This window comes from Phodopus roborovskii, unplaced genomic scaffold (genome assembly GCF_943737965.1).
Source record: "Phodopus roborovskii unplaced genomic scaffold, PHOROB, whole genome shotgun sequence".
NCBI classification, from domain to species: Eukaryota; Metazoa; Chordata; class Mammalia; order Rodentia; family Cricetidae; genus Phodopus; species Phodopus roborovskii.
The window spans coordinates 28,561,587-28,587,599 of NW_026126470.1; the positions used below are offsets into that span (position 1 = coordinate 28,561,587).

The 26,013-nt window shown below is 52.5% G+C and overlaps 1 protein-coding gene across 1 annotated transcript in view; it reads right to left on the reverse strand.

The window, feature by feature from the left end:
- Positions 1 to 21,123: 21,123 nt before the first annotated feature.
- The window catches only part of Rcan1 (regulator of calcineurin 1), a 68,117-nt gene continuing 63,227 nt past the window's right edge, over positions 21,124 to 26,013 (reverse strand). The window contains exons 3-4 of the mRNA XM_051191905.1: positions 25,063 to 25,222; positions 21,124 to 22,274 (exon numbers count right to left, since the gene is read on the reverse strand). Of these exons, the coding sequence (XP_051047862.1) occupies positions 22,102 to 22,274; positions 25,063 to 25,222 (333 nt within the window). The 3' untranslated portion in view covers positions 21,124 to 22,101. The remainder of the gene's footprint in view (positions 22,275 to 25,062; positions 25,223 to 26,013) is intronic.

Below are 26,013 nucleotides of genomic sequence, written 5' to 3' on the forward strand. Positions count from 1 at the left end.
TCCCATAAGGAAAGCCCACAGGAACCAAACTCAGCAACCCTGAGGGTGGGGGGGAGGGTCGGGAGAGACTTTGAAAGGAAGAACAGTGACTCATCCATCATACTCAGAGGCCAGAGCAGACCTAAGGCTAGTGACATACTGGCCTCATGGTGGGAAATGGCCCCTAGGGTCCTGTCGGGAAGACCCCTATGTTTTTGTTATCTGGTCTAGGAGTCAATGCAGAGCTCAGGCAGAAAGTGTTGTACAATGATGGTCAAGGAAGGACCGGCTGGATGGGATGGAGAGGAAAGGAGATAAAGACAAAACTCACCCGTGATGAGCCTAAAACCTACAGCATATGATGAGTTCTGATTCTCAGGGCATCCAGCGAGTCTTACCTTAGGTTAAGGAATTAGCACACACTGACACCAAATCAAAAGGGAGAGCCCAGAACGAGATGGAAAATCACAGGACAACACAACTCTGAAAACAGATGCCAAAATACTAGCATTAGCAGGCAGGACCCAACGATTCTTAAATAAATAGCATTTTAAGCTAACTGAGGCAAGTTATTCCTAAATACATTAGGTTGCTATGGCACTCTGTAACACTGGGATCAATGGCTGCATTCACACATCAGCAGTATTGATGCGAACACAATGGTACCACGGTTATCTCCATCAGCTCGCCCAGGACATGAAGTGCCCGGGTACTTGGTCACACATTATTCTGGGGCTGAGGAGATGACTCAGTGGGTTCAGGTCCCTACACTCATGTAAAACGCTGTGAATGGTGGTGCGTGCCTGGTGCTCTGAGCTGTGTGGGGAGACACAGGTGTACCTGGGTGCTCACTGGCCAGCCAGTCTAGCAGGAACTGCAATCTCCATGTTCAGAGGGAGCCTGGCTCAAAAAAGGTGAAGAGAGGTAGGAGAAGACAGCTGACATCAACCTTAGGCCTCCACAGTGTGCATCCATGGGCACCAGCATACCTACACATACATGTACACTCATACCCCCACACCCTCACACCACACACACACCCATATCCTTACACACACACACATCACATCCATACACATCACATACACACATGCCACACATATCACACCCTCCACACCACACATACATACACACATACCCATATACATCACACCCTCCACACCACACGCTCACACACACACACACACACACAGCCCACACACACCAAACACACACAGTGCACACACACTACATGGTCACACACATACACTCACACATGCTCACACACACATGCTCATATACACACATGCTCACACACAGTCCACACACACCACAAACACACACACACACATACACACACTCTTACACACACACTCATGCACACACACTCTCTCACACACTCTCTCACACACACAGTCCACACACACCACAAACACACACAACACATATACACACACACTTTCACACACACACACTCATGCATGCACTCTCTCACACACACACTCTCTCACACACTCACATACAGCTCACACACACCAAACACACACAATGCACACACACTACATGCTCATATACACACATACCACATGCTCATATGCACACATACCACATGCTCACACACATACACTCACACATGCTCACACACAGTCCACACACACCACAAACATACACAACACATACACACACACTCACACAACACACTCTCTCTCTCACACACACACACTCTCTCTCACACACACACACACATTCTGGATGGTTGCTTTGATGGCGATGTCTTGGGATGAGGTTAATATTGAAATCCACACACTGAATAGAGCATCTTCCCCCCTGGCTGTGGGTGTCCTCATCCATTCAGTCTGTGGCTTCACTAGAACCAAGGCTTCTCCCTACTGGGTACAATATGGAAACAAAGAATAACTTCTCAGCGCACAGATCTGATAAGCGCTGCTTCAGACAGGTGACCGAGGCCGTCGTCAGCACTCATAAATCACGATGACAGTTGGTACACTTGATATGATGTGAAGAAAATAGCCCGTCCCCTCTGCTGCTGTCCTCTCAATGACCTCTAACCCCAATCTCATCCTAAGGCAAACATCAGACAGGCTCCCCAGTGGGACAGCCTGCACATCACCAGGTGACCTCCCTCCTCTACACCATCAAGGGCAAGGAGGAAAACGGATGCCTGAGAAACACACAGCCCGGCCCAGAGTGACAGGAGGAGGTATAGCGTGAGCCCGGGATATAGGAGATGGATATCGGGCAAGGGTCTCAAAAGCAGACACAGGTTAGGTTATGAATTTACTAATCACGCATCATTCCTAGCTCTCTGTAATGGACGGGGCAGACAGATGCAGGTTTTAATAAGAGAAGCATCATTCCTAGCTCTCTGTAATGGACGGGGCAGACAGATGCAGGTTTTAATAAGAGAAGCTGCTTGTCGGGGACGCGGGGACCCTGTTACTACCTTCATCACTTCTGAAATTCTAAAACCTACATTAAAACGGGTCAGTTAGCTCACTGTTGCCCCGCCCACAGAGACGAAGCCCCTCAACCAGGAGGCAGAGCTGACTCCTTGGGCATGAATGACATCTGAACCTGGGAGAGCGTGGGGGTGGGGCTCCTTCACGGACGCAGGGACGCAGACGGGTGCTGACTGGGTGCTGGGTTTCTTGCTCCGGTGGGATGAAATGGGCGTGTCCCTCATTGAACCAACACTCATAATTTTTCTCTTCCCATAAACGTTAACAAAGGGAACAAAACAAGAATGAACCAGAACTGCGTGCGCCCACACAGACAGATCTCACAAAACAATGCTGGGCTCAAAAGGTGTCAAACAAAGGACGCGAGCAGAATTTACTCCAGAACGTTCAAAGTACTCAAAAATCACAAGACGTAAACAGCATCCACCCCCCCCCTTCGGTCCCGATTTCAAGCAGGTGCGCCCTGGGGTGTTAGGATAAAGCTCCAGGCGGGGGACAAACACGCCGGGCAGACAGAGCTTAGGGAGAAGTTTTATTAGAAAGGGGAGAGAGGGGGAAGGAAAGGGAACAGAGGTAAAGAGACAGACAGTAGAGAAGAGACAGGAAAAGTCCCGTCTGCCCCCTGCGGAGAAGCGAGTGGAAAGAGCCGGGAAAACAGAGCTGGTGGGTCACCAGCCGGGTCCATCCTTTAAAGCGTCCTTTGCACCTGCGTGCAGACTAGGCAACCATGGCACCCTGGGCTGACCAGGGGACTGCCTGAGTGCATTCTGCCAGGTGACGGGTGGGCTAGCATCATGCCGGAATCATTACTCCGGGGAACTGATGAATTTACTGAGCCGGAATCGTTACTCCGGGGGAACTGATGAATTTACTGAGCTGGTTTGAAGAACAATGGGTGGGAACATGGGTGACCTTAAAGCAGACACGCTGGAAGGCCTGCACCCGGCATGGAAGATGGCTTCCCCAGGGCTGCTCAGACAGAGCCCCATCCCCCAGCCTCCACACCAGTATCCTCTAGCCCCTAGGCCAAGCAGAGCTAGGGTAGAAACTCGTACAACCTGTTGTGGGGGTGGGTGAGTTGGGGGCTGGGGGGGGGCTAGATGTGGAGGCGAGGTCCTTATGACCCCCTTGGCCTCTTCCTTCTCTGATGGGAGGTGATGGTACCACTGGCTCAGAGGAAAGGATATACATGCAACACAGGGGTTCATGTCGCCCAGGTCGGCCTCAAGCTTACCATTTAGGAGGAAATGATCCTGATCCTCCTGTTAACAGCATGCACCACCACACCTGTTTTACTCAGCGCTGGGGACGGGACCCAAAGCTGTGCATGCGCCAAACAGGCCCTACACCAGCTAAGGGTCGGCGGCGTCAGTCCCTACAGCTCTTTCTGCATCGTAAAAAAACGGAGCTGGACCGCAGCTCAGCAGCAGAGCGTTAACTTAGCACGTCCAAGGCTCTAGATTTTATCTGCAGCACCACAGAAAAATTTGAAGGTCGTATTGCAAAGTGTCGCTAGGAACAGTTGGATTCGGCTACATGGGCAATTGCGCTTTGTGCTCGTTTCCAGTTGAAATGTGTGTGCATACATACATAACTGTGACCAAATGCATACTTAGAGGAAGATAACTAGGCAGAGTCCCGCAGGAACTCGTGACCGACACCGGGCAGAAGAACAGCTGAGGAGCTTGACGTGCCCACCGTCCAGTCACACCCACCTGCTCTGCGGCTGAGGACAGCAGACTCAGCAACCTAAACGGACAGCAGCTTTCCGTTGACTGGTTCTAAGCCCAAGTCCTCGGACCTTTCCTCCTCACCAGCTCCTTGTTACCCTCCTATCATCTGTGAAATCTGCTCTCCCAGGGAACTGGGAGAGCAATTATACTTGCTGACGAGCTTGCCAGGTGCCTGGAACAGTCAGTAGCTGGAGGTCGGTGGTAAATCCACTCGGCTGCCTGAGCTGACCGTCTGCCTGGCTCCAGCGGACTGAGCAGGCAGTGAGCCTTGAGCGTGGCTGGAGATGGCGAGGGGGGCAGGGGGTGAGCTCTCAGGATGCAGAATGGGTTTTAACAGCCTGTCAAGGCCTACGTCTTAGAGCCTAGGAGACAGGAGTGAGGTTGGTGAAGGGTTGATGTGCACAGCTGTGTGGAGGTCGAACTATTTATTAACAGCAGCAAGAGCAGGAGGAAGGGACGGACGGGGAACGTTCTAGGCTAATCAAGTCTGTCTTCTGCATGTGTCATGTTTGAGGTATCTTCCGAAGTCTATGACTAAAGACAGGGAGTTGACTATTGCATCTGGAGCCAAAAGAGGCTCAAATCCAGAAGCAGGATTAATACCGGGGAACTCATGACTCCTTACCCTAGAGGGGTCTGGGCATCAGGTTCTGAGCCACTGCAGGGAGAGAGGCAAGCAAAGGCTGCTCTCAGCTAATGGTAAAGCCCGCCTCCCGCAGGGACCCAGAGCCAGGCAGGAGAGCAATATAGTTGCACAGAGGGACAGGGGGGAGGCTTCCGGGCTGTCCAACCTAGAGGCCGCTGGCCTAGGAAGCTGCAGGTGGGCTATGGTCAGAGGGTGTGTTTGGCTGTCTCCGGCAGTGACAGACACTGGTCGAGAGAGACACCAGGGACTTGATCATGCCCTGGCCATCTGTGCCTGTTGCTAAAGATGTTATTTCTGAGCTTCCTCCAGGCCTGACCCATGGCAGACTGGCTTCCCTGGCTGTTCTGTTTTCTTACTTGCACACAAAGGAGATGGTTTCCAGGCAGGTTGCTGCAGGTGCTGAGCCAGAGTTGTGTTGTCCACGTGGTTTGGCCACTGTCCATTGGTACACTGAGTCTCTCTGGGCATCAAACAGGGCAGGGACCCACAAGGGAAATTAAGCAGAGGAGGGGGGAGGCGAGGAGGGAGACCAGGGAGGGAGGGGCAGGGGAGGAGAGGAGAGATACCTACCCGCAGAGACATCCTCTTGGAAGTCATGAAGCCTCTGGGGGCTGGGGGAGGGGGAGGGGACCCGGGGCAATGGCAAAAGCTGCTTGCTAGTCTCCTGTCTGCTAAGAAGTTGCCAAGGAAGGTGAAGATGATACAGCCATCGTTCCTGTTGAGTTCTCAAATGCAAAACACGCATCTTCCCGTGGCTTCAGGAAGAGTGAACTCAGAAATAACTTAGGAAGGGACACAAGCTGCATCCTCGCTGAGAACTGAAATGCCGAAACACCAGCCGCCATGTTCATTACTTGTCTCCTTCCTGTGAAAAAAGGGTGGTCTGTTTTGTCCTCACCTCAAAGCAGGGAAGGCAGGGAGCAGGAGGTGCTGGTCAGTTTCCAGCCAGGAAGCAGAGAGAGATGAATGTCCCTGCTTAGCCTGTTTTCTCTCCTCCTTCATCGGTTCACGGAGTCCGTGGACTGGAACCAATAATTTAGGGTGAAACTTTCCGCCTCGATTAGTCCGGTTTAAATATAATTTCTTGCAGGGACACCTAGAGACTTGTTTCCATGGTGACTGTAAATCGTGTAAAATTGTCGATCGGTATAAACCACCACGGCCTTGTTCTGAAGGTGCAGCCCTGGGTTGCATGACAGTTAGAGGGCCCCAGCCCAGCCCAGGCACTTCAGCTCTAAGGCTAAACCTCTCTCTCTCTCTCTCTCTCTCTCTCTCTCTCTCTCTCTCTCTCTGTTTCACAACCTCGTGTCTCACCTTGGGAACTTTACATCAGCCACTAGACTGCTTAATAATGCTTCCCATCATCACAAACGCAGATTTCTTCTACTGAAGTAGGGCAATCACGTTTCAAAAATCTGCAAATTGGGAAATGGGTGAAATTTACCAAGAAGTCAGTGGGTTGCCAAAAAAAAAAAAAAAAAAAAAAAAAAGAAGAAAAAAGAAAAAAAAAAAGAACACGAAGTTGAAGGGGGGTAGGGTTGGGTCTGAGGGGGTGAATTAGGGGAGGCATGGGAGATTAATATAATCAAAACACATGGAATTAAATTCTCAAAGTCTTACACACTTTTAAAAGTTACCCACAGTCTCTCTACCTAACATAGCTCTTTTAGAATCATCTTATCGCCATCTTTTTATTTTTAATCTTAGTCAGTTTCTAACATCCATGCATTTCAGGCTGGCGTTGGCGTCTCTTTATAGCCAAGGATAACCCTGGAGTGCCTGCTCACTCTACTCCCAGTGCCAGGATTTCGGACATGCGCGAAGGGGATGGAAGCCAGGGTACTGTGCGCGCTTGCTTGCTTGCTTGCTTGCTTGCTTGCTTGCTTGCTTGCTTGCTTGCTTGCATGGTGGGCGAGCATTCTACCAACTGAGCCCGCCCCCGCCCTTTGTAAGGTCACCTTTGATGAGTGATGTGAGCAGGTTTTTCTGCCCCCCCCCCGGTGTGTAGGGGACACTCCCTTGCTTGGTATATACACCAATGCTTATTTCTTTGGAAACGTCCTTAAAGATGGCAGAGGATGAAGAGCAGAGAGAGGCGGGAAGGGACGCCCTTGAGGGATGGTAACGTCAGTTCCGGCTGTGGGTTTTCTGAGACTCGGGCTTTTCTTCCATTTCTCTCGTCCCTACAGCCTAAGCCCAGGGGGCTGTTGTCCACCAGTGCCCCGATTTGGGTCATTTCCCTACAAAAGCCCACCCGTAAAAGTCTTGGTCACAGCCCCCCGGCACTACTAGGAGCTCATGAAAACTTGAGGATGTGGCCCAGCGGGAGGCTTTCAGGCCTTTGGGCTGTGTCCTCAGAAGAGGTAGTGGGGTCCCTGGCTCTCTCCCTGTTCTTTCCTTTCTGGCCATGAAGTGAGCGGTTTTGCTCTCCCTCATGCCCTCGCCACGATGCATTGCCTCACCACGGGTCCCAAAGCAATGAGGCCAATTTACCACAGACTGGCACCTCCAAAACTGTGAGCTCACATAAACCTTAGCTTTTTATAAGCTGGCTTTTCTCCGATATTTGTTACAGTAGTAGTATCGCGTAGTAAAAGCTGGCTAACGTTCTGCAGCCTCCCGGCTGGAGGTTCCCTAGTCCTTTCCTAGCCATCCTCCACACGACCACCAGAGTCTTTTTGAGGCCACGGGGTGGCACTGCTCCGCTCCCCTACAAAGCCCCGACGGCTTCCCTTGGCTGGGAAGTCCTAAGGCAAATCCTCCGGCAACAGAGCAAGTTCCTTCACACTCTATGAAGATCCAGGGAGATGTTCTCAACCTCGGCCACATTTCCGCATCTGGAGGAGCATTAAAAACCACCCCATGAGTTGTGGTTTAATTAGTCTGGCCAGGGCCCGTTTTATTTCGTTTCCTAAGACCAGGTGTTGCCCTTGTGGACTCTGCAGATTCCTGGGCCTCGACTACAGAGCCAGCTGTTTACTGATCTCAGATCCCAGGAGCCCCAGCCCCTGTCCCCGTGCCGTGATGGACCCGTACCCAAACTGCCAGCCGGTGAAGCCCTTCCTGCTTCCTTCCTGTCAGGGCAATTCCTGCCTCCTTCCAGTCAGGGCATTTTGTTGCAGCAATGTGCTTGGCACATGGATGACCACTGGGAATAAGAGATGCATGGAAAGGTCTGAACACAGAGAGTAAGTTTTCACAGGGAGAGAGAGGATCATGGGAATGCCACCTTCTCCCAGGATGACCCTTAAGGATGCAATGGAGAAGGCACAGCCCCAAATATGTCACTAGCTCTCACTAATCAAGCCTGTTGTTCATCACTCCTCATGGTTACTTTCCCGTGGTTATTTTCCTCGGCCACTCAGGAACACCCAACTTCTTTTTTTTTTTTAATTTTTATTATTGTTTTTTTTAAATAGCTGAGGATGGCCTTAAACACAAGTCTCAACCTAGTTAACCGGGCTATTTGTTTTTGTGGCACCGGAAATTTCCCATCATTTGTCAAGCAGTGTTGTTGCAGAGTATCATTGCCGCCACATTCTGGAGAGTTCTTGACATCCCAGGTGTCACCTGTCAGTCAGCTGTGGGCCTTGTGGAAGCTGGGGTGATCATTCCATCCTAACTCCGTTGCCTATTCTGTAAGGCACAGTTCAGCCTGGCCCGCTGAGCCTCCATGATTCCTGCATGAGGCAGTCTCTGTTGGTTCTCAACATGCTTAAGTGACCTCTAATGAAGGCCAGCCTCTGCTCTGCGCAACCTCCTGGCGTGCGTAGCCAAAACAGCAGACCCTGCTGGAGTAAGGATGGAACTAAGGCGTCTTGAGAAGCATTCTTGCAATGAGCCACAGTCCTGTTTGGCTGAATTTGTGTGGTGTGGCTGTTTTGGAAAATGCTCTCAGTCCCTGACTACATGTATCAGAATAATTTCCTGTTGACTAAAAGATGCCTTGATTAATATGTTTCCTTCCAGAGCATACAAACATCAAGGGACAAATTCTTAAGCTGAATTCATCGGAGAGACATATTGCTCGATTGGTCTTTTTTGTTTCCTTTTGAGCAGGTTGTCTAAAATGCCAGATTTTATTTTTTAATCATTTTCCCGCAACAGCAGCAAGTTCTGGCACATTCTCACAACACTCAGGTCCTTGGCAGGAGAGGAACCAGATGTATTATGCCAGAGAGTCCCAGGACCATTTCCAAGTACCAGGGAGTCATCGGGTGCCTGTCAGGAGGGAGATGCAGTCTCTGGGGAGGACTGGGCTTCCTGTGCACTCAGCCCTTGGACAGGGAAGCAGAGACGCTCATAACGGATTGGCCTCTTCTGAGTAGTTTTATATTCCATTGCAACTTAAGCTGCTTCCCCAGCATAGCATAACCCCACACCAGAGCAGGTTGTAGCTCAAGAGGACACCAAGTCACCCGAATAGAGCTGTGGAGAGAAGTGGAGATGTTTGTCATCGGGACCAAAAGAGACTGCAGCACGCGAAGCCCTCATGGTGCCATTGGAGAGGCATGTAGCGAACCAAGTTCATTTCACACAGACAACAGAGACGGTGTGTCCTCACTGAAGACGCAAAGAGCAGCTCAAAGTTCGCTTGGAGTGGAGGAGTGTTTCGTTGTGGAGGTGGGGGCAGGGCACCCACCGGTTTGGGAAGACACTTCCATCACCAGTCCCAGCCCCTGTTATCTCCCTGGAGGTAGAAACTCGGTTGTCAGAGAAGATGAAGTCATCCCTGCTGGTTTCAGGATGTGTACGTGGAGGCGCAGGGCCCGCAGGGGCAGGATGGAGGTGAAGTAGAAGGTTGGTGATGTCTGGATCTGAGAGGTGGTAGCTGATGAACCACGTGGGTGTGCTAAGGAGCCAGCACCCAGGAACAAGCCCAGACATGGGACCCGCACCCGAACCGTGACCTCATCCCTAGCAGGGCCACCACTGTACGGCTGCCTCATCCTGTCTTCTGCACACTGACAATGGCACCTGGCAATCACCTGCCCAGATACAACCGCACACCGGAAACTGTGTGTGCCAAAACAACCCCAAGCACCAGTCAGACCGGCGCGTCCCAGGCTGGGCGGTGAACTTGATGTTACCACCGATTAGCTGATAGGGACCTGTAGGTCCCACACCAGTCAGCCATAGCTGTGGGAAACTGGGGCTTGGGGTGGTTTGGGTGAGATGTCGCCCATAGTCTAGGGACATTTGAACCCTGTTGGTGGCACTGTTTGGGTGGTTCACAAGGCGTCCTTGTTGGAAGGTCCGTCACTGGGGATGGGCTTTGAGTTTAAAGACGGGACCACTTCTCATTCGCTCTCTTCCTCCTTGGGGCTCAAGACTCATGTGCAAGACTTAACTTTTCCTGCCTCAGCTGCCACCCCTCCACCATGCCAGTATAGACTCTCATCCTACTGGGGCCATAGGCCCAGAGACGCACTCTCTTCTAGAAGTTGCCTTGGTCATGGTGCTTACTTATCACAGTAGAAAAGTAGCCGAAGCAGGGCCAAAGGAGAGGAGGACATTTTATGTGTTTTTGCTGTTGCACCAACTGTCTGCAACTCTTTGCCGTCTTCGGTGTGTGTGGTCAGACCTTTCCGTTTGTTGGGATTCACCTTGGTAATGCGGACTTTGTTTTTAAAAGTATTATTATTGTTATTTGAGATGAGTCTCACTCTTTAGCCCTTGCTGTCCTGGAACTCGCTCTATAGACCAGGCTGGCCTCAAACTCACAGGGATCCACCTGCCTCTGACTCTCCAGTGCTAGAATTAAAAGCATGCGCCATCATGCCTGGCTTGCAGTTTATTTTTTATGTTTTATATTTTGTAAGCATGAGTGTGTGCGTGTGTGGGCATGCATGTGTGTGGGCATGTGTGTGTGGGCATGCATGTGTGTGGGTATGCATGTATGCAAGCATGCATGTGTAGGGGCATGCATGTGTGTGGGCACAGGTGTGTGGGCATGCATGTGTGTGGGTATGCATGTATGCAAGCATGCATGTGTAGGGGCATGCATGTGTGTGGGCACACATGTGTGTGGGCATGCGTGTGTGTGGGTATGCATGTGTGTGTGGGTACGTGTGTGTGGGGGGGCATGTGTGTGGGGCATGCATGTTTGGGTATGCATGTGTGCGGGCATGCATGTGTGCGGGCAAGTGTGTGTGAGCATGTGCATGTGAATGCAGTGCTCACGTAGGTCAGAACAGGGTGACAGATTCCCCAGAGCTGTCAGAGGCAGTTGTGAGGCCCCTGCCATGGTGCTAGGAAGTGAACTCAGGCCGCCTGAAGAGCATATGCTCGCTTAGCCGCTCAGCCAGCTCTGCAGACCCTAGGCTTGCCTTTCTTAAGCTTGCCTCGAGAAGACTCAGCCCTTCACCCTGGTCCCTTTGCATCCAGTCATGGGCAGGTCATGATGACCTGGGTTCTTCTCACTCCCAGCACTCAGCTCATATTTACTATTGAGAGAATAAGTGAATGGGTGAATGGATGAATTCAGCAGCAAAAGGAACAGGTGTGAATATTGTCTGCCCATGTTCAAGCCCCCCCCCCCACCCGGGTTAACTTAGCTTTGCACCTACTGGGAAGTACAGGTCAACAGAGGCTTGTTCATCCCGTGACCCGCCCTGTCCCTTGTGTAAGCATGGTTGTGCTCGTCATCCAAGACAGGTAGACCAGGTCTCCACAAAGGACTAGAGGTGACGCCCTCTGGGGTCACTCGTGCACCCCCAAGGACACGCACTGTGCGGAGCTATCAAGGTTTTTCTAGAAGGCGGAGGGCAAGGTCCAGTATTCTCACTTTCTTATCCAGAAGCATGCTCTGCCATTCTGAGCGGCTTTGGTTTTGCGCTTCCCTATGGTATGGAGTGTCTCCCTGCTTACTGGCCATTTGTTTTAGCCTGAAAAGACAAGCCTCCTCTGGCAGAGCCATCTCCCATCTTACTCCCCCTCTCTCCCCAAGTTGCCACCCGCTCAGCAAGACAAGGCACTCCTAACCAAGAGGGTCTTAACCGCGGAATGTTTCTAAATCATTTATCAGTTTTCATTGTGTGTGACTGATACGGGATGCTCGGATGGAGTTGGTTCTCTCCGCCCACCTTTAAGTCATGTCAACAAGCTCCCTTAGCATAGAGCTGTTACTGCCCTGGGCCCTGCCCCGTGCATTCATGCTGTAGGTTTACAGAGCATTGCTTAGTAAGTTCTCTGTCAGGGAACCGGCCAATGGGCTTGCACATGCTCCAAATTGGGGGTTGTCTTGTTTGTGGGTCCCTTTAGGAAGTCCCTCAGGAATGAAAGGTATTCTGCTCCCAGAACAATGTGGTCACAGTGGTTGCAGATCTGAAAACTCATGAGTGCGCCCTCTATCCCAGCCCTTCAAACTGGGCCCAAGGCTTCTCGATGCTTGGTTATTTCTCCCTTCAGTGTAATGCCCGCTGTCCTTGGGCAGGTGGCAGGGTCATCCCCAGGGCTCACGGGAGGAGAACCGACCCATCCTGGCAGCACCTGGGGGAAGCCAGGCTGCGGTTCCGGTGTTTGGACACAGCGTCCACTGAGAAAACAACCTCCCTCAGATCCGTCCTGCAGCAGCTGCTCGGGCCTCACCACCCACACAGTCCCAACCCGCCCAGCGGTGCTCAGACAGCTGGGTCCTTAAAGGGTTAATGAAGAGAGGGAACTGGGCTGAGGAACTGAAGCAGTCCAGAGAGAGGCTGCATTCCAAGCCTTCTGCAGAGAAGTCACAGCTCAGCTTCTCGGGGCTGGGAGAAAGGAGGAGGCGCCAAGCGTTGGCACCGAGTCGAGAGAGGAATGGTTGTGTGGGGAACACTATGGCTGGAGCTGGGCCACCATAGTGCGACCGGCAGGGTTCCTCAAAGGATGAGAGGCTCGAGCAGGGTCCGGGAGAGTGACCAGAGGCTGGAGGGTCAGAAGAGGGACAGCTGGGGAATGACACAGAGGTGAAGCAGCGTGGCCCATGCCCCAGCACACCCATCCATGGCCTCGTCTCCGTCTCCGTGAGAGCCAAGGGGAGAGTCTCCTCCGCAGATGGGGCCATGGCAGGAGGCTGAGCTTGGTCCCCAAAGACAGCAGGGACACAACCCTCACCCTTTAAAGGGCAGCAGTGGGGAGTATGGATGGAGAAGGCTCTGCTGATCACAAAGTGAGACCTGCTAAGGGGATGGACCAATGAGATAGCTCTGAGGCTGGGACATGGTGGGTACATCCTAAAAAGAGGAGACTGGCCAGGACTTCAGATGCAACTGGTGCTGGGGACTGGGGGGGGCAGGGGGCAGGGGGCAGGGGGCAGGGCAGCTTCATGATCCTGGCTCAGGGTACCCATTGCTAAGGTGCTGTGTCTTGAGTGTGCCCCCTGGAGTTCATGGGTTTGAAGCAATCCTTAACCGCAGGGACAGCAGAAGAGCTCTGCCAGGAGACCTCTGCTCTCACGAATGAAGACGGTTGTAAAGTGGGCAGGGCACTGGCTACCCATGTGAGCCCTCCAGCCACGCTATCCCCGATGCAGGAGGATGTGGTGTAGGCACCGTACCTTCTTGTTTTGGTTTCGTGTGTTGCCTGTATGTTGTCTGTGCACTGTGTGTGTGTGAAGTAACCTGCAGAGACCAGAAGAGGGTGCAGGAGCCTCTAGAACTGGAGTCACAGACGGTTGTGAGCTGCCGCGGGTGGTGAACGGAACTGAACCTGGGTCCTCTGCAAGAGCATCAAGTGCTCTTAACTGCTGAGTGAGGGGAATCTTTGATGCCTTGTAGTCCTATAAAAACTTCCCCAGACAATTTTAGACTCGCCTCTAGAAAGTAACAGTTGCTTTCTTATGCCTAGGGTGTCCCTCCCTTCACCTTATGGCTAAGTCCCACAGGTACTGTGTCAGAGGATGTCAGATACCCTGTGTCCCTGGGCCCTATGCAGTGTACTGAACCCGTCTGCCATGCCCTTCCCCATACAGAAAGCATTAGAAGGCACAGCCTCTACATGGTAGTACAGGTCTGTAATTACATCACCCGAGAGGCAGACACAGGAGGATCCGTCCACGCAAGTTCTAGACCACCCTGGGCTACACAGGGCTCTAATAGTTTTATATCACTACCAATAGCTACAGTTCCATTCCCATGGCCAGAGCTCAGGAATGGCTCCTGTCTTCAGGGAGTCATCAGGATGAAACCAAGGTGGCAGCTGGAACTATGGTCTCACCTGAGGTCCAAGGTCCCCTACCAAACTACACACAGGGCAAGGCAGCCATCATGGTAGGTGGCACCTGGGTCAGCCGCTGCCAGCAGGAGGCCCTGGTGCATGCCACAAGGACAGTCACCTCGGCCTGTGCTGTGTGGAGAAGACCGTGTGGCTTGGATCTCACCCAGTGGGGCTCTGGGTTCTCAGGGCCACCGGACAGCCTGGCAGGGGTCCCTTGACTGCCATGGTGTGTTTAAAGGGAGCTGCTCTGAAACAAAGGCATAGGGCAGACTCCTGTTAGCCCCTGCTCTGCTAGCCGAACCTGTTTCCCCACACTGGTAGCACAGAGGTGCATTTTCTCTTGTGGTTCCAGGTTAGACTTTTTTTTTCCAAGTAGAGGCAGGCCCCTGGAGTCCTTGCCACAAGGCTCCGCTCTCCAACAGCAGCCACTTATTTAACACTGGCCAGCAGGGGGCACTGCAGTTCTTAGCCTCCCTTAAGGGCCAGGCCCACTCCAGATGAACTTAAGCCAACTGCCAACTGACTCTGTAGTTTAATTTACTTCTGCAAATCAATCTCTCTCTCTCTCCATCTCTCTCTGTCTCTGTCTCTCTCTCTCCATCTCTCTCTGTCTCTCTCTCTCCATCTCTCTCCTTTCTCTTCTCTCCCTCTCTGTCCCTCTCTCCATCTCTCTGTGTCTCTATGTCTCTCTCTCCATCTCTCTTTTTCTCCATCTTTCTCCATCTCTATCTGTGTCTCTCTCTGTCTCTGTCTCTCTCTCTACATATCTCTCTCTACGCCACATAAGAGGGCTCACACAGTGCATGGGTGCCAACCATCCCATCGTCCTCCAAGATCTGCCCACACTCAGAGAGGGTTTTGCAGGACCTGTCCGCTCTGCAAATGGAGGTAGCCTCCTGAGGGCTATGCTAGCGTTAGTCAGCCACAACCCCTAGATCTTGTCCCCTCCATCTCGGCTCACAGCATCTGTCTGGGCTGCCGGCCCTGGGGACAAACTGACAGGACTCCCCCACCCACTCTGTGCCTGGCCACACCCTCCTCCATCCCTCCAGCCAAGGGGTACACTTCACTGATTTTTCTTTTGAGAATGTTCCCTTCCTAGATGGCCAAGACATGCCATCTAGCCCCCATTTTCTTCTGGTTCTCATCCAAGCTATTCTTCTAGTAAAACTCCTTAGGCTCCTTCTGGGACTCGGTCGTTCTCCATCTGTTCCTGCTGCTGTCCTGGGATGCTGGGATGCTGGGGTGCTATGGAGGGAAGCTTAGCCCCACTCAGGCCACTGAGCAACTCCCCCAATTTCCAGCAGCCTCAGGACTGACAAACCATGCGTGGGGGAAGAGGCGGTGCTGTGTGGGTAATCGTTCCTCTCCCTCCTAGACCGAGGTGTCCATAGAGGAGTCAGGCTCTGTCCTTGGTTGGGTGCCAGAGCTGTGGCTGAGGAACCAGTACAGACCCATGTATTCATGTCTGATCCTGGCCATTGCGTGTGCCAGGGTGTTGGGGTAGGTGCAGAGCAGGGCCTAATGGGCAGAGTCCACCACGGTATCCCAGACAGACTCTCCTCACGTAGCCCCGAGAGCCTGGCAGAGCCCTAGTAGGTGAGCTCCAGGCCCACCACCTTCTCCACTCAGCACAGGCCGAGGCTTGTTCTTGCAATGTATACCAGGTCCTGTCAGCACGCTGAGCCCTCAGGAGGCCCTCGGGGCCCTTGCCAGGCAGTGACAGGTGAGCACCGCCCACATCCGCAAACAGGTCCTCTGTGCCCTGGTGGCCTCGCTGTGAGTAGCTCCCAGAGGGCTCAACCCTACCTGGACGGAGCTGAAAGCAAAACAAACCCTGTGGGGAGTCCTTGTCACCATCCTTGTCACCACTGGATGAAGAGCTCTACCCACTGGGAGGGCGGCCATCAGCACAGACCCCTTGCAGGACTTGTACAGCACCGACTCAGATCAGCCAAACCTTGAAGAATTGGGGCACTCCTGCATCCAAACAGTGGCCACAGGAGGGCTGATACACCCACTTAGGATCCATTAGTCACTCTTGCCTCTAAGAGTACTGTCACTCAGAGACCATTCCAGCAGTGTCCCTGTATCCTTGGGAGGAGGATGGATTTACCCCCCCCCAAAAAAAGCTAGAGTTTTTTTTTTTTTTTTTAAGCAGGACCAGCCTGGGTTCCAGGGTCATTTCATGCCTTGGGACCCTACAGTATTTCTGTCCTGGAAGAGTCAGGGTCCATGGCAAGAACCAACAAATCTTGGCATGGCCAAGTGTCTTTCTATAGTTTACATACAAATGTGTGTTGTTCTTGAAGGAGAAAAAAACATTTATTTTAGGTATATAGGAAATCAATCATACGGAAGTGGCTGGGCACCCACCACTCAGAAGGCAGAGGCAGGTGGATCTCTGAGTTTAAGGCCAACCTTGTGTACAAGAGTGAGTTCTGGGACAGCCAAAGCGACACAGAGAAACCTTGTCTTGAAAAACAACAAAACCAAAAGCCAAGAATTTGAAGGAAGTAAATTTGGTCCAAGTTGACTTTTAAATTTCTGTTTATTTTATGTGGATGAGTGTTTTACCCGTGTGTATGTATGAGCACCATATGTTTGTCTGGTGCCCATGAAGGTCATAAGAGGGTGCTGGATACCCCGGAACAGGAGTTATGGATGATGGTTGAGAGCCACCATGTGCATGTTAGGAACTGAAACCCTTCAAGAGCAGCAAGTGCGAGCCATCTCCCTAGCTTTGGGTTTGAGCTCCCTCAAAACATACACATGCATACATGCACACACACATGCGCACACCTGGCACATACATACCTGTGCACACACATGCACACACATACACTTCTACAGAGTATTTCGAATGCTCACACACAAAGCAGGCAGGGTTCCTGCTCTGCCCTTGGGTGTAACAGCATCTGTTTTCGAATGCTGCCTGTCCTTTGCATCTCTGGCCTATCTCGAAGAGTAGAGGATGGGGATTGAGACTTTCCTTCCATTTTTGTCCACCGTCCAAGAGTTGAGCTGTTTCCTCGATGCTGAGTTTGAAGTCAAATCGCCGTTGCTAGGCGTGCGTTAACAAACGGCTCCGTCTGCATGTGTCTCAGTGCTTTCTGACAAACGCTGCACCTGTGTAGTCATTCTTCTGTCGTCACTTCTGTTAGTAGGTTGCTCATTCAAGAACAAACACTCTCATTACCGAAGAAAGCTCTTTCAAGGCCCTCCCAGTCATCCCCCTGCAGCCAATCTCTTTCTTAGAAGAAACAATTTTGAACAAGCCTTTCTTCTTCTCGGTGATTACCAAGCACAATCATGACTGCTAATCCCTGCCTTTAACTTCCTGTTGCATCAGCAGCCTGGCAATTTGCTGGATTATGGGCTTGCTGACTGGAGAGGCAGGAACAGGTCTCATTGTTTTTCCATTCTTTCTCAGCAGCAGCTCAGTTTTCATTCTTCAAAACCCCATTATCTCTCTGTCCATAAATCCATCTACCCATCCACCAATCCACCCATCCACTCACCAATCCATCCATCCACCTACCCATCCACCAATCCACCCATCCACCCACCAATCCATCTACCCATCCACCACTCCATCCACTCATCTATCCATCCATCCTTCCACCCACCCACCCATGCATCCATCCATCCATTCCTTCTCATCTTCCACCAACTGATCTATCTATCCATTGATTCATTGATCAATTGTTCTGTTCTATGTAGTATTCATCAAGTTGACATCTACTATAAGCCATTAAACTGGCTACTCAAAATTCAGGTTCCACCCAATTTATATTGGAACAAGGAAGGCAAAGAAACTGAAAGATGGTACACACTACAAGGCAGAATGGGGCATAATGGAAGACCCAGCAGGAGTAGCTAGCATTGATTCTCTGGGAAAGAGGCACTGGCGGTGGACACTTGTAGGCCAATATCGAGTTGGCTAATTATTCATCAATATTTGTGGAGCACCGCGGGCCAGGCACTGTGATAACTGCCTGTGACTGGACAGAGGGGCAGGACAGACACGGGGCTGCTCTCATGGGACAGACGCCATGATGTCACGGTGGAGTCAGCTGGGTTGGAGCACTGGGTGTTACTCTAAATGAAGACTTCATGAGAATTGGTGCGTACAGTAAAGCGCGGTAGAAAACCAAGTGTCTGCCAGAGGCTCAGCCTCTGCCTGGCTCCCCTTCTTGTGAAGAATGGAGACCAACATCCCAGGGAGAATCTGAAGAGGAAACGCAAATGGCAACCGTGGGCACCGCAGCCCAATCACTTGCAGACAATTTCCTTGTCTTTTATACACACGGCCATGATGAAAATGACCTTTCACAAACAGCAGGAAAGGCCTCTTGGAGAAAATGGGCGTGTGGGAAGAAAATCTGTCTGCCCAATGGCCGTGTGACTCCAATGATTCAGAGAGCATTTCCAGTGTGAATTACTGATTGCCTATACAAGACGACTTCAAAGAAAATCCTACATGTCCTACTTCAGAGGCAGGAGCCCAGAGACCAGGGAAGGGAGAGGGTCTGAAACCCAGAGGACCTTCTTCCTAAGTAACGTGGAGTCCTAATATTTGTGTGATTTCCATCTGAACTGCTAACCTTTCGATGAATGTCACTGATGCACACTTATTAAATGGAGATGAACATTCCGCCATGAGGTCAGCTGTATCCCAGCTGCCCACAACAGCTCCACATGCTGCATTTAATTCTTTGTGTGTTAATATTTGATAAATAAAGCCAACTTACTGCATAGGGAGTTCTGTATGCTTTACCTAAAAGTGAAAGCACACTGAAAACCCGGATTTCCTGTGGATGCTAATTCACAAACGTACTGCAGAAGCCCTCTCCCACACGCCGTGTTTCTGGCTGCAGATCACTGACTATAAGCCTTAACAGCTTCGAGAAAACCCATTCATCACTAGCCACTGTTTGGCATTCATTTCAAGGAGCTTTGTTTCTGGGATGATCTCAACCTACTCAGCAAGACATCCATGAAATCTCCACGGTCCACGTATCAGATGTTTTCTACATGCCGTGTGTTGAAGACTTAGTCTCCACATCACTTCACTTAGAGTCACTATTCTGGGAGGTGGTAGAAATTTCAGGAGGGGAGGGAGGGCTGACTTGAGGGAGAAGGTCACAGGGTGTGTGTGTGCCTCTGATCTAAAACTTGGTTCCCAGTCCCTGCCCTTTTATCTCTGCCTCCTGGCTGCTGTGAGGTGAGCAACCTTGCCTTACCATGTCCTCACACCGTGATCTGCCTTACCAGGGCCGGCCAGCATTAGCTGAACCTCAGAACCCCGGGCTAAATCTTCCTCCTTTAAACTGTGTTGGATATTTGTTACAGCAGTGCAATGTGTAGCACATTCAACCAACACCAAAAGACACCATGACCGGTCCCCTCGGTCCCCTTCAGATCCAGGTGGTCTCATCAGTGACCTTTCCAAGCTTTCGGCTGAGATCTCTGTTCATGGCCACCATGGAACTACGCACGAGGTCTTCCATGGGGGTGTTCGGTGACCTGAGTCCTACTATAGGCTTGGCAGTCAGGGTAACGCCTTTTCACAGCAGCTGTGTGTGTGTGTGGGGGGGGGGCGCGGGGGGCGGGGCTGCTCCAAGTCCGTTACTGGGCAACATCTCAGCCTTCTTCTAGGGCTATTTGTGAACTATTTATTACCTGGGGCTGGGGCACCGCTCAGTCCGCGTCATCCGGAATTGTGAAGGGAACCCCATGCTGTATTCCTATCTGGGAAACTGTCTCACCTACTTCCAGGGAGTCAGCAAATCTGTTCAAATATCAGCTCGGAGCACCAGGGTTAAGATGCGGCCGCGTCAACACATTTCAATCTTAGGCTATATATATGGCTTGACAAAAAAGCATGTAAGATTCCATGGAGGAAGATTTAATGTCAATCTCAATCAAGATTATTTCCATATATCACTTCACTATTGAGGCTTTTACAGGCTGGCTGGGAGCTTCACAACCCCCTCTGCAGGGGAGAGGTGACCAGAGGGTCAGATCTTCTGAACACAACTGGCCTTTAGGGTGGCTTAGCAGGTGAGCGTGCAGACAAGCCTCAGGGCCTGAGCTCGGTCCCCGGGGCCTGCATGGTCGAAAGTTCTCTGACCTCCACACGTGCAGTGTCGGATCTGACCCCCCCCACACACCTAAATTAAGTAAATGTTTAACAAGCAGCTTGTCTTCTGTGGATATTGCTCTGAGTGGACAACCCCTCAAACTAGCAAGCATCATTAGAGCTGGGGCGTAGCTGAGTGGCAGAAGCGCCTGCTTGGTTTCAGTTCCCACCTCCACACGGGAAACACCAGAACAAGTGAGGGACAGCTCAGCAGAAGTGCCGGGCAGCAGGGTGACGTCACAGTGCGTCTGCCCACCTGTGTGGACGCCACACTCAGAACTTTAAATTCTTCCCTGAGTGACGTGTGCTTGACAAGCGGAATGTCAAATGACAGCAGACTGACGGAGGCAGGCGTACTCCCGTGACTAGTCCCGGCAAGAAAACGACAGACAACTTCTCCAGAGAGCAGGCCGTGCCGTTTATTAGGGAGTGCGGTTAGAAAAATACCCTTGAGGTTGGCCTCTCCGGCTCAAAAGCACTGAAGTAGAGGAGACCGGGAACAGCAGTGTGACGGTCTCCGCCCCGCTGGCTTCCTCCCCGAGTGCTGTGAACAGGGCTTGGCGAACATTCCACCCACTTCTCCTTGAGGACTGATGGAAACCCGAATGCCAGCAAACACACTCCCCAGACTTCCCAACTCCCAAAGCATGCACTGTTAATTGGCATTAGGTTATTTCAGAGTGACAGACTTGGTAATGGCATTGTAAGACCGAAACAGAGTACCTATTTACCAGACACGCTCGGTGACTAGAGAAGGAGAAAGTCCCAAATGGCCACCGAGTGTCACGGTCCATCTGGAACCAAGGGGGAAAGGCACTGTGTCTCTCTAGCAACACACAGCTACGGCATCACATGCTCCAAATTCATCCCGTTAAACACATGACAGTAGTTTCTACCACATACAGCCCACGGGTAGCTCGAGACTCCTGCCCTCTGTCCTCACCCAGCTGCACGGCAGGTATTAAGATATGCTTGCTCTTGGCTTTATTTACAAGTTTATCTTCACGTTTCAATGGGGGTGAAAAACTGTCTCAACAAACAGTTGCCAAAGAGACTTTTGGCTGAGACCCACGTACAAACCCCTACAGGAAAGAAACAATGGAAAGGGATGCCTGAACCCAACACCTAACCTCAAACTTAACTTGCCACCCACCGGCACCTGACAGCCAAACCGCTGCTCCGCATTGCATAAGCTAACTTCTACACAGGAACTCAAGATCAACGTCTTGTGCAAGAAAGCACAAGTGCCATGGTACGCCGGACAGGGTGACATGTGGCCCTCTCCAGGGGCGACCCCACACGCGGGCGCTGCTGCAGAGAGAGCCAGAGACCAGGAAAGGCCATAGTTTCCCAGTGCCCCCCCCCCAGCTTCCCAGGATGGAAAACAACGGCGGATTCATACACAAACACACGTCAGTCTTAGAACCCAGTGACGTACATGCGTGAGCGTCAGAACACGAGGGGGGGGGGTGAGGAGGACAATTTCCACACGGCACCGGGGCTGTCCCGTAACCTTCCTGCACTGGGGGCTCGGTGGCTTTGTGGGGTGCCTCTGCCCACCAGTGGGGGCCTGGACCCTGAACGCTGGCTGGAAACAGAAACCTTTCCCCGGGGCCACTAGTCAACCTGTCCTTGGCAAAAACAGAACCTAGAAAAGAGCAAGTACGAGACACTACCATTATCATTATCTCAGGATGTCCCAGATACCCTTGTGCGATTACCACAGACTCAGCCAATGGCCCAAGGCACTCCTGGGTGCCACGGACACAGACTGAGGTGCAGCATCAGAGCAAGGAGACAGAGCCTTCATTCTCTTCTGAGCAACTGGAATTCCTGCCACAGTGGCCACGGCTGTCGCCTCCAAAGCTATGACCAGCCACCTGCACAGAAAAGACTCCTCCCCCACGCGTGGGGTTTCGAGCGCGCCGTCTCGGCCTGTGAGCCAGTTCAGCTGAGGTGGATGGGCGTGTACTCCGGCCTCCTCGTCTGGATGATTTTTGGCTTGGGCCTCTTCATTCTCTCCGTCTCCTCCTCCTCTTCGTTCTCTTGGTCACTCTCGCACACGTGGACCACCACGCTGGGAGTGGTGTCTGTCGCTGCATGCAGCTCATACTTCTCACCTAGGGAAGGAAGGGGACAGGTGCCCGGTAACTAGGTAACCGGTAACTAGGGCAAGCCCTTGAGCATGACGAGCAGGCTCGTACCGCGGGGCTGGCACCAGGGTTGAGAGCCGGAGGCAGGCAGGGAGGCAGCGCAGGAGGAGTGTGTGCTGTTAGCTGGCCCCTCCCATGCTCACCCTGAGGGCCCCAAGGGTGGTGTGAGGAGCATCAGTTCAGGGGAGAGCCGGGCCCAGGCCACCCTGGGAGCAAACGCCCTGAGCCTCCAGCGCGCCAGGGAGGAGTGGACAGGCCCTATGTGTGCAGGCGCGCACGCGCACACGCGCACGCGCACACACACGCGCACGTGCACGCACACGCACACACACACACGCGCGCGCACACACACACATGCACACGCACACACACGCGCACGCACACACACACGCACACGCGCGTGCACACACACACGCACACACACACACGCGCGCACGCACACACACGCACACACACACGCACACGCGCGCGCACACACACACACACATACACACGCACACACGCACACACACACACATACACACGCACACGCGCACACACACACGCGCACACGCGCACGCACACACACACGCACACGCACACACACACACCCGTGACTGCCTCGGCTGTGTCCACCCTCCTCCTCCTCTCTTACAGTGGAGACAGGGTTTTATATAGTGTGGGCTAGCCTCACGTTCACTCAGTAGCTCAGGCTGACCTTAACCTTCTGTCCCTCGTGCATCCGAGGCATGCCGCCATGCCTGGCTTATGTGGCATCGGGGCACCAACGCAGGGCTGCGTACGTGCTGAGCACGTCCTCCACCACCCGAGCGACATCCCCAGCCACAGCACCATCTATGCGTGTAGCATGTATGTATGCATGTATGTATGCACTATTAGCTGGACTGAGAGTGCTCCCTCACTGCTGTTCTGGGCTAGCCTGAGCTTGCCCAGCTTCTATCCCAGTTCCACCACTCTGAAGCAGCAGGTTAGGGTTAGCCTTCTGTCCCTGAGAGAGAAGGCTGGGAAGGAAGTGTCTGGAACGTCCCTTGAGGGGTCTGCACTGGCTGCTGGTGGGGGCCAGCACGAACCAGGCTGCCGCGTGGACTGGGGGGGTGGAAACACTTGTACCTGGGGTTGCTGGGCATGCCATTTCATTCCCTTGTGCCCTTCGCCCCCTCTAAAACGGGGCAGGCTCACGGCACACATGCCTGACAAAGGCCATCCATTTAGGTTTTTAAAAATGGAGGGTGCTTGCCAGTAGGAGATGTGAGGTCCCAGGAGGTTTGACCCCCACTGTGAAACTGGCTTGGTGGGGCCTCCTGCTTCCTCCAGTGCTTCTCAGAACGGCACTCATGAACAAGGAGGTGGCCTGGCCTTTACACCACCAGTAGGGCTAAATGCTGCCCTGTTTGCAAGCATGAAGGAGCCTCGGCCCTCCCAGGGTTGAGGGCCGCTGGGAATGGAGTATCTGCTATTGGCCCAGGGGCCCAGGGGCCCAGGGGCAGAAGGCTGGGGACTTAAGGCTCTATCGTGGAACCTCTGCAATCCTGAAAAGCATGGCTGGAACGAAAAATACAAAACCAAACAGAATTAACTCCACGGCTAACTAGATGAAGGGCAAACTGCTTTTGTAAGACCCTCTCCCTCAGCCCTGAAGGTGGGCTTGGCTCTGGGGTGTGGCCCTGGTGGGCACTCTGCCACTCCAGTTTGTATTTCTCTCCGTATCTAGTGCAGACTTCCCGAAGGGATGTTTCAGCCCATTCATTCCCAATGAGGGTCCTCAGAGATGGAAGGCTCACCCCCACTTCCCGCCTCTGGAACAGTTTGGCTCCTTCTGCACATGGAGACCCCGTTTCCATGTGCGGCACCCACAGATGCCAAACCCTCAGCTTCACTCAGGGTGCTTGCTAGGAACTGCCACAATGAGCCACCTGCATGCTCACACAGGCCATTTCCAGTCGTGACCTTCATGCCACAATTAGCACTAGCAATGTGATTCTCGCTTTGTAGGGCAGGAGAAACTTCCGTTACAGGCTGTGCTCTCAGAAATGTAATCTTTCAGCACGAAACTGCTGATGGGCCATGAAAACAAAACCCTTCCTCTAAAGGAACATCAGATAGCTGGTCAAGGAGAAACGAGGGGCTGATGGCCAGTGGTTATCCAGCGTGCTGTGTGGAGGCAGGGGGGACGCTCACATCTCTGCACCCAAGTCCTTCCTCCCACCCACCCCTCTGACAAGCCCTGTGACATAAGAGAGGAGCCACCAACATTTTACTATTCCTAAAACCACATACTGGGCACGGAGCTGCCCGTGGGCCAGGGTACCATGCAAAGTGCTGTGTACAGGGCAATGGTTTATCATCTACGGCCACGGTTCCATTGGGTATGATCCATTAGGATGGTTGGGTAGCAATAATGGCTGCAGATGATCCCCCAAGGTTCTGTGTTCCCTTTCCGAAATCCAGTTGCTCATCACATCTGGAACAACATGATCTTTGGCCTGGGAGTGAGTCACAGGTATGCTTGAGGGGCGAGGGGACTTACTCAGGGGACATTCTGGGGATGCTGGTGCAGAAAGCCCACAGGCCGCTATAGTCTCTCCTGCACACACTCTGGGCACTGGTGCCATGGATGATGAGGAAGCACTGCTCATGGGACACATTTGCATGGGGTCATGTGGGGGTCATGTGAGGGTCACGTGAGGCGGCGTCTTGTGTCTGGACAATCTCCCCACACCTGCCAGCCCCCTGACCACCTGAGGGCGCTGCTTACCTGGCCCCAGCTTGGAGATGGCATATAAAAGATCGTAGTTTATGACTGGGGTAGCATCTTCTACTTGCTTCCAACCAACGGGTGGAGAGGCTGGAGGAGAGATGAGAAACTGCTTGTCTGGATTGGGTGGAGCCAGGCGCGAACTTCCTATGTGTAATGTCTGAGGAGAGAGAGAGAGAGAGTTAGCTCACCAGTAGGCTGAGAGGGAGCGGGAACTGGGTCCACAGCAGCTCACGGAGTCTTTGGAAGGCAAGCATGGACGACAGGGCAGCGGCCAGGCAGTGGACCAGGCACCACGTAAGAGGAACCGAGAAGCTGGGAGCTGTAGACGTGTGTTACATGTTTATTGCCAACCAGGAAGCAAAGATAGCTTCAACCAGAAGTGGGGCTGGGCTCCAACCCCAATGTCCACCCTGAGTGATCCGGTTCCTTTAGCGTGGCCCCCAACTCTTACAGGTCCCCTACCCCCCAAAGTGGCATCACCAAGGACCCCCAAGTATTCAAACACACGCGCTCACGAGGACATTTCATGTTCAAGCCCTACCAGTGCCCAAATGGTGAGAGCCCCCCCCCCCCCGAGCTGTGAGCCTCACACTGGCAGTAAACTAAAGAGAACTTCAGATCAAATGACCACTTTAGACCAAATGAGGGGATGGAGGTGGAGAAGGCTCAGGGCCTGCAAAAACCGACTTTACCTTGGAACAAATTTCTAGAACCTTCTTTCTCTTGTCTTGGCAATCTACCAGTCCCTGTTACAATATCAAATGGAAGTTGGGAGCTGTCTTGTCTTGAAGGTGCAAGGGGTTGGCAGGACAGAGGGCAAACCCATCCATAGACCCCCCCCCCTCTGCACCCCAGCTAAGAGAGGGTCTCAACCATCTGACAGTCATCTCAGGCCCCTCCCCACTAACAACCCTGTGCTGATTTCCATATGGTTTCTTCACAAAGCCA